At 37.9% G+C, this 13736-nt stretch overlaps 1 protein-coding gene across 8 annotated transcripts in view; it reads right to left on the bottom strand.

Annotated features, from left to right (window-relative positions):
• The window catches only part of LOC135203057 (sialin-like), a 25144-nt gene extending 13868 nt beyond the window's left edge, over positions 1 to 11276 (bottom strand). The window contains exons 1-7 of one of the 8 annotated variants that reach the window (XM_064232655.1): positions 11160 to 11269; positions 10669 to 10824; positions 10367 to 10454; positions 5197 to 5353; positions 4255 to 4471; positions 3063 to 3195; positions 430 to 752 (exon numbers count right to left, since the gene is read on the bottom strand). In XM_064232655.1, the coding sequence (XP_064088725.1) occupies positions 643 to 752; positions 3063 to 3195; positions 4255 to 4471; positions 5197 to 5353; positions 10367 to 10454; positions 10669 to 10800 (837 nt within the window). In that variant the 5' untranslated portion in view covers positions 10801 to 10824; positions 11160 to 11269 and the 3' untranslated portion in view covers positions 430 to 642. Of the gene's footprint in view, positions 1 to 429; positions 753 to 2580; positions 2832 to 3062; positions 3196 to 4254; positions 4472 to 5196; positions 5354 to 10366; positions 10455 to 10668 lie in introns of those variants that run through there. The other 7 variants (XR_010311850.1, XR_010311851.1, XR_010311849.1 and 4 more) reach the window with 7 other exon arrangements.
• Positions 11277 to 13736: the final 2460 nt, after the last annotated feature.

Below are 13736 nucleotides of genomic sequence, written 5' to 3'. Positions count from 1 at the left end.
TCATATCACATTTCTGTGATTCATATAAATATATCGAGCTACAATGTCCTTTAATATCTTATTCGCTCTACCTCGGAATAAATATATTTTTCATACATGCTTAACCGAAGGGGAATTTTTTCTCGATAATAGACTTGCCTGGACCAGGGCGCGAACCCATGGAGCCTTTCAAATCAAGGAACGTCAGTGAAGCTTTTACCTACTACACCACCGCAAGAGGCTAAAAGTTCATGTTGCATCTCACCCTCAAATACCTTTCGCGCTCAGGTAATTTGTTCGGTTAAGCATATGTGAAAATATATTAATTCCGAGGTAGAGCGAATTAGATATTAAAGGATATTGTAGCTCGATATATATATATATATATATATATATATATATATATATATATATATATATATATATATATATATATATATATATCATAACTTCCTTTTTGTCTTTCATGTTCATAATTTTGCTGAAAATGGAAAAATATTTAACACAGACACTGGTATCTTTCATTTTCGAAATTTTGAAATTCCTTGCTCCTCTCTTCACATCATACTTTTTTTTATATACGTAAGTCAGCAGCGACGCGTCTTTGTTTTTGGAGAAGAAGTACTGGAAGACGAAGAGGGAGATACTTTCACAAACTCGACGTCATTCCAAGGCTGGATCTCTCCCGTGACGAGGAACAGGTAGAAGATGGCCGTGATGAAGTGTATTGGGACGCAGATCCAGAAGACTCTCTGCCAGGCTTCCATGGATTCCTGGAAAATGTAAGTGTGGGTGAAAATTGTTATCCAGGATTAGTATCATAAGAAAAACAAGTAAGGAATGCGCAGAATTCTTATTCGGGGCTATCGAGTTTTCAGACGCACGAACATGACTCACTTTAACCTGAAATGAAAATAAAAACTACCGAGGCTAGAGGGCTGCAATTCAGTGTGTTTGATGACTGGAGGGTGGATGATCGACGTACCAATTTGCAGGCCTCTAGCCTTGGTAGTTTTCAAGATGTGAGGGCGGACAGGAAAAGTGCGGACAGAAAAAAATAAGCCAGACGTTGGATTGATACATTACTCAGTCTTTGCAACACTTCAGATAATCGAAAATGATACTGAAATAAATATTTCAAAATCTCTGCAGCAAACAAACTAATATATATTAGAAAGTAATTGTAAAAATACTGATCGCCAGGTCTTCCCCACCCTTAACCCCACTTAAAAGAGAGAGAGAGAGAGAGAGAGAGAGAGAGAGAGAGAGAGAGAGAGAGAGAGAGAGAGAGAGAGAGAGAGAGAGAGAGAGATTGGTTAATGAGTCACATTGTTCCAGGGCATTTTGGACGCTCGTGATCATGTGTAGAAATTTGTTCTAGTTTTTATGATGAACAGACAGGTGGATATGGAAAGATTTTATTATTATTATTATTATTATTATTATTATTATTGGAATATAGTTTTATGATTTTCATATTAATCAGTAATGGAAGTAATCCTAAATTTTCTGTTATTATTATTCTTCTTCTCCCTATTATTATTATTATTATTATTATTATTATTATTATTATTATTATTATTATTATTTATCTATCTCATTCATCCTATTCGACTGGGTGGTTTTTATAGCGTGGGGTTCCGGGTTGCATCTTGCCTCCTTAGGAGTCCATCACTCTTCTCACTATGTGCTCTGTTTCTAATAGCACACACTGCTGCATGAGTCCTGGAGCTGCTTCGGCATCTAGTTTTTCCTGGTTCCTTTTCTGGGATCTTGGGATCGTGCCTAGTGTTCCTATTATTATTATTATCATTACTATTATTATAATTTTTATTATTATTATTATTTCGGGGTCACTCAGGATTTTCTCAGGACGAATATTTAGTAATGCTGTCTCATTTCTTGTTGATGGCCATTTCCTGGTTAAACCTTCCTCTGTCCCAGAGCATGTACGGTTGATTCTTGGGGACACCACTTACTTAATTAAGACATGACTCCCATTGCAAATCCTTGTATAGTTCTTTAAGGATCTCTATGCATTCTTAAACTTGCCTTTTCAGAAAGCTTAATGGGTTTATGTTCTAATTTTCATGTATCTCTGAATACACTATTCTAGGCAATTACTGACTATCAAGCTAAAATTACTTCCTTTTTTTATGACGCAAGAGAGCCAGACCACAAAGTGGCTTATATTGGTTTCTACAGTAGATTCACATCAACCGTGTATTTGATATCTAGGCCTTTCCCTTACGACGCTCCTGATTGGCTGTTGATAAGCCAATCACAGGGTTGGAAACTCTCAATCTCTCGAGAAAGTTCACGTAGGCAGAATGTATGTTCCACCCCTCCTGAAAGATGTATACCTCAGGAGAGATGGAATATACATCTCGCCTATGTGAACTCTCGAGAGGGACTGGGAGATTCTAGCCCTGTGATTGGTTTATCAACAGCCAATCAAGAGTGTCGTAAGGGACTGGCCTAGACATCAAATGCATGGCGGATGTGAATCTACTATTGTAACAACCTCAACACACTTGATTACATTTGTCCTATGGTTACTTCAGATAAGTTTCAAGGTTTACAGGCTTCAAAATCACTCACTATGTAGAGAGGTAAGGGATATACCATTTTACAGTCGCTCAGTACCGTAGAGTATATACGCATGTGATGGTCATTCAAGGCCCCTATCCACCCATGAAAGATCAAGAGAGCGCCAGGAAACGGTTGCTAAGGATAGCAAGGTCACGTTGTCAGTGAAATCCACTCTGGTAGTGAGAAGGGTGTTGAACTTTGGGCCACCATACTGTGAAGTTCAGGCGCAGCAAGTTGAGTTGCTTATTGGATGTCCCATGCTAAAGTATCATAATATAAGTGAGAACTGTGTTACAATAGTGAATTCATTGTGTAATGTATCCACGGTGAACTGCACAGTGATGTCTTACCTAGCACGCCAAAGATCCTTCTGGAATTCATGACGGAGAGGTAATCTTTAGCTAAAGTATCATAATATAAGTGAGAACTGTGCTACGATAGTGAATTCATTGCGTAATTTGTCCACGGTGAACTGCACAGTGATGTCTTACCTAGCACGCCAAAGATCCTTCTGCAATTCGTGATGGAGAGGTAATTTCGGGATATAAGCCAGCTGGACAAAGAATTCCAAAAGATGCCCCCTATGTAGCTACAGAGGAAAGGAGCTGTGGATAAAGTTCCGTTCTGGAAATGATAAGAGAATGTGGAATATTTCTAACATTTCTGCAATAAGTCATAGGTTTGTGATATGTAACGTCTTGGTTGGCTGGCCCAAGTGTATAGGCCTACACCAGACATGCAGTACCCCTAAATATATTACACCACTAGTATTTCTACAATTAGCCGTAATTTTGTGATATGTATCATCTTGGTTGGCCAGACCTAGTGTATAGGCCTACACCAGACATGCAGTACCCCTAAATATATTACACTACTATTATTTCTACAATTAGCCGTAATTTTGTGATATGTATCGTTGTGGTTGGCCGGACCAAGTGTGTAGGCCTACATCGGACATGTAGTACCCCTAAATATATTACACCACTAGTATTTCTACAATTATCCATAATTTTGTGATTTGTATCATCTTGGCTGGCCGGACCAAGTGTATAGGCCTACACCGGAAATGTAGTTGGCTACCACCTAAATATATTACACCACTTACAGGCTGCTTTTGAGCAAGGGCTCATGATGCCATAAAGATGGCTAAAGCTAAATCAACTGGCCAATCGTGACACGAACAAAGGAAATATTTTCAATCACAGGGACAACAATGTTGTTTAGGAGGAAGGTCCACAATTTAAATCATTTTCATTCTTGGCTTTGCAATAAAGGATAACATTGCGTAGAAGAACACATGAGCTGTAGTAGATTTGCATCAACAGTGCATTTGATGTCTAAGCCCGTCCCTTATGACGCTCCTGATTGGCTGTTTATAAACCAATCACAGGGCTGGAAACTCTCAGTCTCTTTCGAGAGTTCACATGTGTGGGATCTATGTTCCACCTCTCCTTAGGGATACGTATTTCAAAAGTATCCCTCGGGAGAAGTGGAACATAAATCCTACTCAAATGAACTCTCGAGAGAGACAGAGTTTCCAGCCCTGTGATTGGCTTATCAACGGCCAATCAGGAGCGTCATAAGGGACGGGCCTAGACATCAAATGCACGGTTGATGTGAATCTACTATAACTTTAATTGGAAAAAAAGCACGAGAAGCTGTGAAGAGAATGACACCACCCACATTCCTGATGGAAAATCCCAAGACGTTCTTCATGTAGGTCGGAAGCTGAGCGAAGAGGAGAGAAATGCCCCAGCCGTTTCCAGTGCAGCCGGCAAAGATGGCCCACACTGGAAGGCTGGAGAAGATCTCCTTCCAGGGGACCCTCCTGGAAGCGCTGCTCTTCGTGCCACTTTCCTTCAGGGCTGTTCTTATGCACTGCAGTTCTCGGACGCTGATTCTGTGGCGGATCAAATTGGGAGTTGGGTCAGTAAATCGTTCTTCTTTGCTGTTTTAACAGATTTTTCCGAGTACGTTCGTCTCTTTTTTATTTTTTTAGAAACTGGCTAGGTAGAGATTCATGAAGTGTGGTAGGTTTGATCTACTAGGAAGTTTGGCGATAATGAAGAATAAATAATATATAGGTGTAAGTTTGGTCTACTGGGAAGTTTGGTGATAATGAAGAATAAACAATGCATAGTTACCATAACCAGTTTTGGAACATGTGTCCCCTTTTCCAATTGTGGCCTCAGTGAATTATGACTTAGTGATCTTGAAACTGATTTAGAAAATGTCAAATAAATCCAAATAAATACTTTAATAGGCAAACTAATTTAATTAAGTGAATAAGAAAATGACTATATCAAACCTTACAGATAACTTAACTCAATTTAGCTTTTGGGGAATGTGAATTTTAACTTATTGATCCTGAAACTGTTTTAGAAAATGTCAAATAAATCCAAATAAATACTTTAATATGCAAACAATCTAATTAAGTGAATAAGAAAATGACTATATGAAATTTTACAGATAACTTCACTCAAATTAGATATTTAATTGTTTATTGAATTTAATGAATTGTCTATGAACAAGAGCTTAATCTTCAGACGCGTCGTCATCAGCTTTAAAACTGAGAGAGGAGATGATTTCGAGGACCAGCCAGGGAACCCAAGTTCTCCTCCGCACCTGGGATGCTCCTCGGGGGAGTTATGCATGAAGTTGAACCAGACGCAGCACCACAGGAGGGAGAGGGCGCCCATGACGTAGAACTGGGACGCCCATCCGTGGTTGTCGATAATGACCCCACACAGGGGCATTATCATGGCTGAGCTCAAAGTGGCAGCTGGGGAGAGAGAGAGAGAGAGAGATATCGGTTAATGAGACATATTGTTCCAAGGCATTTTGGACGCTCGTGGATCAAGTGTAGAAATGTGTTCTAGTTTTTGATGTGAAGAGTTAGGTGGATATGGTAAGATTTTATTATTATTATTATTATTATTATTATTATTATTAAATTATTGATTATTATTATTTTTTATTGATTATTTATTATTATTATTATTTTATTATTATTATTATTATAATTATGATTATTATTAATTATTATTAATTATTATTATTATTTATTAAGTATGCTTCTGCAGGATAAAAAAAATATCACAATAAATATAACACAAATGTGAATTAACCGTAAAGTTGAAGGAAATTCGAATAACAATTCCATGAAGAATGGAATTCCGTCAGCACACAGCATAGGCGAAATCATTGTTTGTTTGTTTTCTTTATTATTCAAACTGTGGGAAATAATTGAAGTAAAAGTTGAATGGAAGGCCAGGTCCGTATATATCCACCGAAGCACCAACGGCTTTTATTTTTTACAAAATTCCTTGAGAACGGCAAAAAAAAAAAATAATAAAAAAAAATAAAATAAGATAAAATAAAAAAGATCTGGAATGGTTTTAACGACTATTCCTGGAAGATGATGATTTTTTTCTTGATATTTTTTTTTCTCGTAAATACTTTATTTTTGTATCATTGCTTGGACATTGCGTAAGAAACTTTCAGTATGCAACACCGCCAAAAGTATCCCCAGCAAGCGTTTTCCAGCAAGTGTTTTTCAGAAGGTGTTTCCAGCAAGTGTTTCTAGCAAGTTTTTTCCAGCAAGTGTTCCCGGCAGGTGTTTCCAGCAAGTGCTTCCAGCAGGTGTTTTCAACAAGTTTTTCCACCAAGAGCTTTTCAGCAAAAGTTTCCAGCAAGTGTTTCCAGTAGGTGTTTCCAGCAAGTGTTTCCAGCAAGTGCATTTCAGCAAAAGTTTCCAGCAAGTGTTTCCAACAGGTGCTTCCAGCAAGTGTTTCCAGCAAGTGCTTTTCAGCAAGACTTCCTAGCAAGTGTTTCCAGCAAGTGTTTCCAGCAGGCGTTTCCAGCAAGTTTTCAGTAGATATATCCAGCAAGTGTTTTCAAACAAGTGTTTCTAGCAAGTATTTCCAGTAGTTGTTTTCATTAAGTTTTGGCAGAAGATATTTCCAGCAAGTGTCTGCAGCAGCGTTTTTAGCAAGTGGTTTCCAGCAAGTGTTTTCCAGCGAGTGTTTTACAGCAAGAGTTTCCAGCAAGTGTTTCCAGCAGGTGTTTCCTGCAAGTTTTTCCAATAAAAATATCCAGCAAGTGTTTTCCAGCAAGTGTTTACAGCAGGTGTTTTCACCAATTGTTTCTAGCAAGTGTTTTTCAGCAAGAGTTTCCAGCAAGAGTTTCCAGCAGGTGTTTCCAGCAGGTGCTTCCACCAATGATTTCTAGCAGGTGTTTCCAGAAAGTATTTCCAGTGAATGATTTCTAGAAGGTGTTTCCAGAAAGTATTTCCAGCGAATGATTTCTAGCAGGTGTTTCCTGCATGTGTTTCCAGCAAGCGTTTCCAGCAAGTGTTTCCAGCAAGCATTTCCAGCAAATGATTTCTAGCAGATGTTTCCAGCAATTGTTTCCAGTAAGCGTTTTCAAGCAAGTGTTTCCAGTAAAATTCTATCAGACTCCTTCCATATTTCTCATAAGCTTGTTGCCAGAGAGACCGAGAGAACTAAGATTTCCAGAATCTTTTCGACTGATTCCTCGAGTGCAGCAAATTATCGCCCACACCAGAAAACATTTCTCGGAGAAATCTTCGACAAATTTATAATCGGCAAAAATAAAAAGTGGAAGGAATTCCTGAAATGGAACATCAAAAACTTTTGCAGAATCCTTGATACAGAACGCTCGAACCACTCTTCCATTTCAGAGAAAGCAAGGTTGCTTCAATGTAGAGCAATTAGAGCAAGGAATGTCACAACTATCTTATGGGTGAAACGGAAAAAAAAAAAAAAGAAAATAGTGTAAATTGGGATTCCGCAACTGCAGGGACTGAACGGCGAAATTGATCCCTTCTCTCAGTAACATATTTATTATAAATAAAAGTGCTCATCTTGAATTTGAACTCTTCATAATCTGTTAACAAGAAACAGATGAGACGATTAGGAGTTTTATCTATTTTTTGTCGTGAATTCTTATAACTTGATGCTTGTAACTTGTGGGGGGGGTTTTTTTTTTTTTTTTTTTTTTTTTGGGGGGGGGGGGTCATTTTTACAGACATTTCTTTGTTGCTGTTTAAATGAACATGTTTACAATCATCCTTGGACGATTTGATTTAACTTTTTGTTTGTCACTCCTCCACTTTCTTTCTAATTTTACAAAAGTTGACTAATAATAATAATAATAATAATAATAATAATAATAATAATAATAATAATAATAATAATAATAATAAATAATAATTAATAATTAAATAATTAATAATCAACCATCTGATGTTCATGGACGACATCAAGCTGTATGGTAAGAGCATCAAGGAAATAGATACCCTAATCCAGACTGTAAGGATTCTATCTGGGGACATCAGGATGGAGTTTGGAATAGAAAAAATGCGCCTTAGTCAACATACAAAAAGGCAAAGTAACGAGAAACTGAAGGGGATAAAGCTACCAGATGGGTAGGCAACATCAAACACATAGATGATACAGGATACAAATACCTGGGAATAATGGAAGGAGGGGATATAAAACACCAAGAGATGAAGGACACGATCAGGAAAGAATATATGCAGAGACTCATGGCGATACTCAAGTCAAAACACAACGCCGGAAATATGATAAAAGCCATAAACACATGGGCAGTGCCAGTAATCAGATACAGTGCAGGAATAGTGGAATGGACGAAGGCAGAACTCCGCAGCATAGATCAGAAAACCAGGAAACATATGACAATACACAAAGCACTACACCCAAGAGCAAATACGGACAGACTATCCATAACACGAAAGGAAGGAGGGAGAAGACTACTAAGTATAGAGGAATGCGTCAACATCGAGAACAAAGCACTGGGGCAATATCTGAAAACCAGTGAAGACGAGTGGCTAAAGAGTGCATGGGAAGAAGGACTAATAAAAGTAGACGAAGACCCAGAAATATACAGAGACAGGAGATTGACAGACAGAACAGAGGACTGGCACAACAAACCAATGCACGGACAATACATGAGACAGACTAAAGAACTAACCAGCGATGACACATGGCAATGGCTACAGAGGGGAGAGCTAAAGAAGGAAACTGAAGGAATGATAACAGCGGCACAAGATCAGGCCCTAAGAACCAGATATGTTCAAAGAACGATAGACGGAAATAACATCTCTCCCATATGTAGGAGTGCAATACGAAAAATGAAACCATAAACCACATAGCAAGCGAATGCCCGGCACTTGCACAGAACCAGTACAAAAAGAGGCATGATTCAGTGGCAAAAGCCCTCCACTGGAGCCTGTGCAAGAAACATCAGCTACCTTGCAGTAATAAGTGGTACGAGCACCAACCTGAGGGAGTGATAGAAAACGATCAGGCAAAGATCCTCTGGGACTATGGTATAAGAACGGATAGGAGGATACGTGCAAACAGACCTGACGTGACGTTGATTGACAAAGTCAAGAAGAAAGTATCACTCATTGATGTTGCAATACCATGGGACACCAGAGTTGAAGAGAAAGAGAGGGAAAAAATGGATAAGTATCAAGATCTGAAAATAGAAATAAGAAGGATATGGGATATGCCAGTGGAAATCGTACCCATAATCATAGGAGCACTAGGCACGATCCCAAGATCCCTGAAAAAGAATCTAGAAAATTAGAGGCTGAAGTAGCTCCAGGACTCATGCAGAAGAGTGTGATCCTAGAAACGGCACACATAGTAAGATAAGTGATGGACTCCTAAGGAGGCAGGATGCAACCCGGAACCCCACACTATAAATACCACCCAGTCGAATTGGAGGACTGTGATAGAGCAAAAAAAAAAAAAAAAAAAAAAAATTATTATTATTATTATTTATTATTATTATTATTATATTATTATTTTTATTATTATAGTACCAAAAAAAATAAAGTAATATTAAACCTAATAATAATAATAATAATAATAATAATAATAAGATAATAATAATAATTATTATTATTATTATTATTATTATTATTATTATTACCATTCTTATATAATTCTCTTAGTTCTCCTTTTTCAATCTAATTTTATAGAAAGTTACTCGTCATTAAGCTTGTATAATAATAATAATAATAATAATAATAATAATAATAATAATAATAATAATAATATTAATAATAATAATAACAATAATAATAATAATAATCTTTGACAATAGGTGCAGTTCGAATACAAATTGTTAAACTCATCATTAGTCAGAATTACGATATGGTCTTTTTCCTTTTTTTTTTTTTTAAGGAGAAACAAATGCATTCGTTTCAGAAACTGAGCTTCCTTTACCAGGGAGATCGTGGTGATGAGCAGTATTTTCTGGGTAATGACAGAAAAATTAAAGTGCTTCTATAAGTGAAACTTACTAAAGTAAAAATCGTGAAGAGAAAAAGTGTATGCAAAGTGAAAAACCGTCAAAAAAGGGGGCTTAATATGAAAGACATTATCCATATTTTCAATCATCTTGATAAAGGCAGCTTACAGGTGGAATTTTAGAGTACAAAACATTTAAAAAAAAGGTGCTGGAATAAGTACAAAATTACAAAAAAATGTAGAGAAATGGTTGTTTATTCAGAGTGAAAAAAAAAGACTTAATGTGACAGAAAACATTTATATTTCCAGTTTTCTCGATAAAGAGAGAATACAGGTGATGGAGTTTAGAAATTCCAAAACTTTTTCAATATCAAAAAGGGTCCACGGAAACTTTGGGAAACGAAGTTTTCCGAAAAAATGGGGGTGTCTTTGGAGGTGGGGGTGTTAGGGGGTTGGATAAAACGGCTAAGAGCGGTGGGTAATGGACTTACCAAGATAAACAATGGCGACAAACCTTGGTCTTTCGATCGGAAGGATCCAGCGCGTGATGCAAGCATGCATGTAGGGCCAAGAGACTCCCTGTGAAAAGCGATTGATTCCCTCATTTCTTAGCTGCCTTGAAACTTGAATTTTGGCGTGAATAAAGACACTTTGGGCCATTAAAAGTTAAAATGGATAACACTGAAAATCAATTTGAATCACGTCCAAATCAGCAAAATATTTGAGTATATGTGATTCTGACGTAGTGTAAAAACAGTATTAACCAGCCTCATTTTCTAAGCACAAACGATACCTGAAACATTCCGTGGATTATACGAAGAGCGATCAAAGCCCCATAATGCCACCTCGCCATGACAGGAGAGATAAGAGCAGCAATTCCACCACCCAGGATGCAAACGCCATAGACCATCCGGGCTCCATACATCTACGCCAAGCGACCTCCAAGGACCTGTAGTGATTGAGATGAGTACGTGGCAACAGAAAAATCGTCTCACAGTACAGAACAAAAGAAACCACCCTGTGGTAGGGATGTAAGAATGCTACCACCGTAGGTCCTGCGTGTCGCAAAAGGCGACTAAAAGGACAGCTGCTGCCATGCAATCTTCTTTTTTAGTAAAAGGCTAGGTCTACTCCCAATAACTATGGAAGGAACTGCTGCCTTGCAGTTTTACTTTTTAGTAAAAGACCAGGACCACTGCCATAACAAGAATAATTACGAACAAACACGGAATGATTAAAATACTTGACTAAGCAGCCTTAACATGAATAGGCCTAAGGAGGTACCGGTATGACTAAACCACAGACAGATCCCTGTGGTATTCATATAGTTAGCTGCGTCAGTGCGTAGCCGTAGGAGAAGGAACCGAGGACCAGACCTTCCTGAAAAAAGGACAGAGATAGACATTGAGTATGTATAGATTTGAAATTATTTTTGTGAAATATATTTGTGAAATTTATGACACTCTCGTGTGCTTGGGACAGAAATTCATGTATAATATATATATATATATATATATATATATATATATATATATATATAATATATATATGTGTATATATATATATATATATATATATATATATATATATATATATATATATATATATATGTATATATATATATATATATATATATATATATATTATATATATATATATATATAATATATATATATATGACTGGTATAAGTGTTCTGTAACAACAGAATTCCATCTAATAAAAGGAGCCCATTAAAACACCAAAAACAAATGTAGAGAGAAAAGTACTATATTTCAGAGACTGCTGTCTCTCTCTTCAGGTATATGAATGAGAAAGTTTACAGAAAAGGTGGTATTTATACCAAGAGATTCGTCCACAAGTAAGCCAATTTAGGTCACCCCCCGCTGATAATCTTCCTTTAATCTTCTTAAGCGTTGGTTGAATGAACACTGCGTCGACGATGTCCGATGTCCAATTCCCTTTTGAGATGTTCATATCCTGCTTCTTCTTTTATTAAGGCCGATTCCATCATCTTTGACTCTTGTACCGGCAGTTGCTGCTATAAAATTACACGCGACATATTCCAGTTTATTCTATGGTTATGTTCATTTATATGGTTGAAAACATGCCGAGTTCTGTTGTCCATACCTAACTGACCGTTTGTGTTGTATTAATCTCTGGGGAAGTAATTTACCTGTAAATCCGATGTAAGATTGGTCACAGTCCTGGCATGGGATCTCATATACCCCAGAGTCTTTGGGCGATGTCTTTTGTTGGACGTTAATCAGGGATTTGGCTAAGGTATTTGGGTAGGTAAATGCAAAAAGGGTTGGATTTCCCAAAGGGTGTGAGTTACTCTCTTAATCGTCTCCAGGTGGGGAATTTTTATTTTATTGTTGGGTGTGTCTCTGGTCTTGTCTTTAGGGGGTCGGTAGAAAATTACGTTTGCTTTTTGAATTGCTTTCTCAATTATATGGTCAGGATACTTTAAAGATGAAAGTTGCTTGCGAATTAGTTCAAATTCTTTTTCCAGGAAATCTGGGGAACAAATTCGTAAGGCTCTTAAGAATAGGTTGCTAGCTAGACCTATCTTGATAGTATTGTGTGCCGTTTCTAGGATCACACTCTTCTGCATGAGTCCTGGAGCTACTTCAGCCTCTAGTTTTTCTAGATTCCTTTTCAGGGATCTTGGGATCGTGCCTAGTGCTCCTATGATTATGGGTACGATTTCCACTGGCATCCCATATCCTTCTTATTTCTATTTTCAGATCTTGATACTTATCCATTTTTTTCCCTCTCTTTTCTCTTCAACTCTGGTGTCCCATGGTATTGCGACATCAATGATGATACTTCTTCTTGACTTGTCAATCAACGTCACGTCTGGTCTGTTTGCACGTATCACCCTATCCATTCTGATACCATAGTCCCAGAGGATCTTTGCCTGATCGTTTTCTATCACTCCCTCAGGTTGGTGCTCGTACCACTTATTACTGCAAGGTAGCTGATGTTTCTTGCACATTGGCTCCAGTGGAGGGCTTTTGCCACTGAATCATTGCCCTCTTTTGTACTGGTTCTTGTGCAAGTGCCGGGCATTCGCTTGCTATATGGTTTATGGTTTCATTTTTCGTATTGCACTTCCTACATATGGGAGAGATGTTATTTCCGTCTATCGTTCTTTGTTTGAATATATCCGGTTTCTTAGGGCCTGATCTTGTGCTGCTGTTATCGTTCCTTCAGTTTCCTTCTTTAGCTCTCCCCTCTGTAGCCATTGCCATGTGTCATCGCTGGCTAGTTCTTTAGTCTGTCTCATGTATTGTCCGTGCATTGGTTTTGTTGTGGCCAGTCCTCTGTTCTGTTTGTCAATTCTCCGGTCTCTGTATATTTTTCTGGGTCTCGTCTACTTTTATTAGTCCTTCTTCCCATGCACTCTTTAGCCACTCGTCTTCACTGGTTTTCAGATATTGCCCCAGTGCTCTGTTCTCAATGTTGACGCAGTCCTCTATACTTAGTAGTCCTCTCCCTCCTTCCTTTCGTGTTATGTATAGTCTGTCCGTATTTGCTCTTGGGTGTAGTGCTTTGTGTATTGTCATATGTTTCCTGGTTTTCTGATCTATGCTGTGGAGTTCTGCCTTCGTCCATTCCACTATTCCTGCGCTGTATCTGATTACTGGCACTGCCCATGTGTTTATGGCTTTTATCATATTTCCGACATTGAGTTTTGACTTGAGTAGCGCCTTGAGTCTCTGCATGTATTCTTTCCTGATCGTGTCCTTCATCTCTTGGTGTTTATATCCCCTCCTTCCATTCCTATTCCAGAGGTATTTGTATCCAGTCTCATCTATGTGTTTTGTGATGTTGCTCCCATCTGGTAGCTTTATCCC

Source organism: Macrobrachium nipponense, chromosome 33 (genome assembly GCF_015104395.2).
Source record: "Macrobrachium nipponense isolate FS-2020 chromosome 33, ASM1510439v2, whole genome shotgun sequence".
Taxonomy (NCBI): Eukaryota; Metazoa; Arthropoda; class Malacostraca; order Decapoda; family Palaemonidae; genus Macrobrachium; species Macrobrachium nipponense.
The sequence above is the reverse complement of the archived record's forward strand: the minus strand, read 5'-3'. Positions and strand labels throughout refer to the sequence as shown.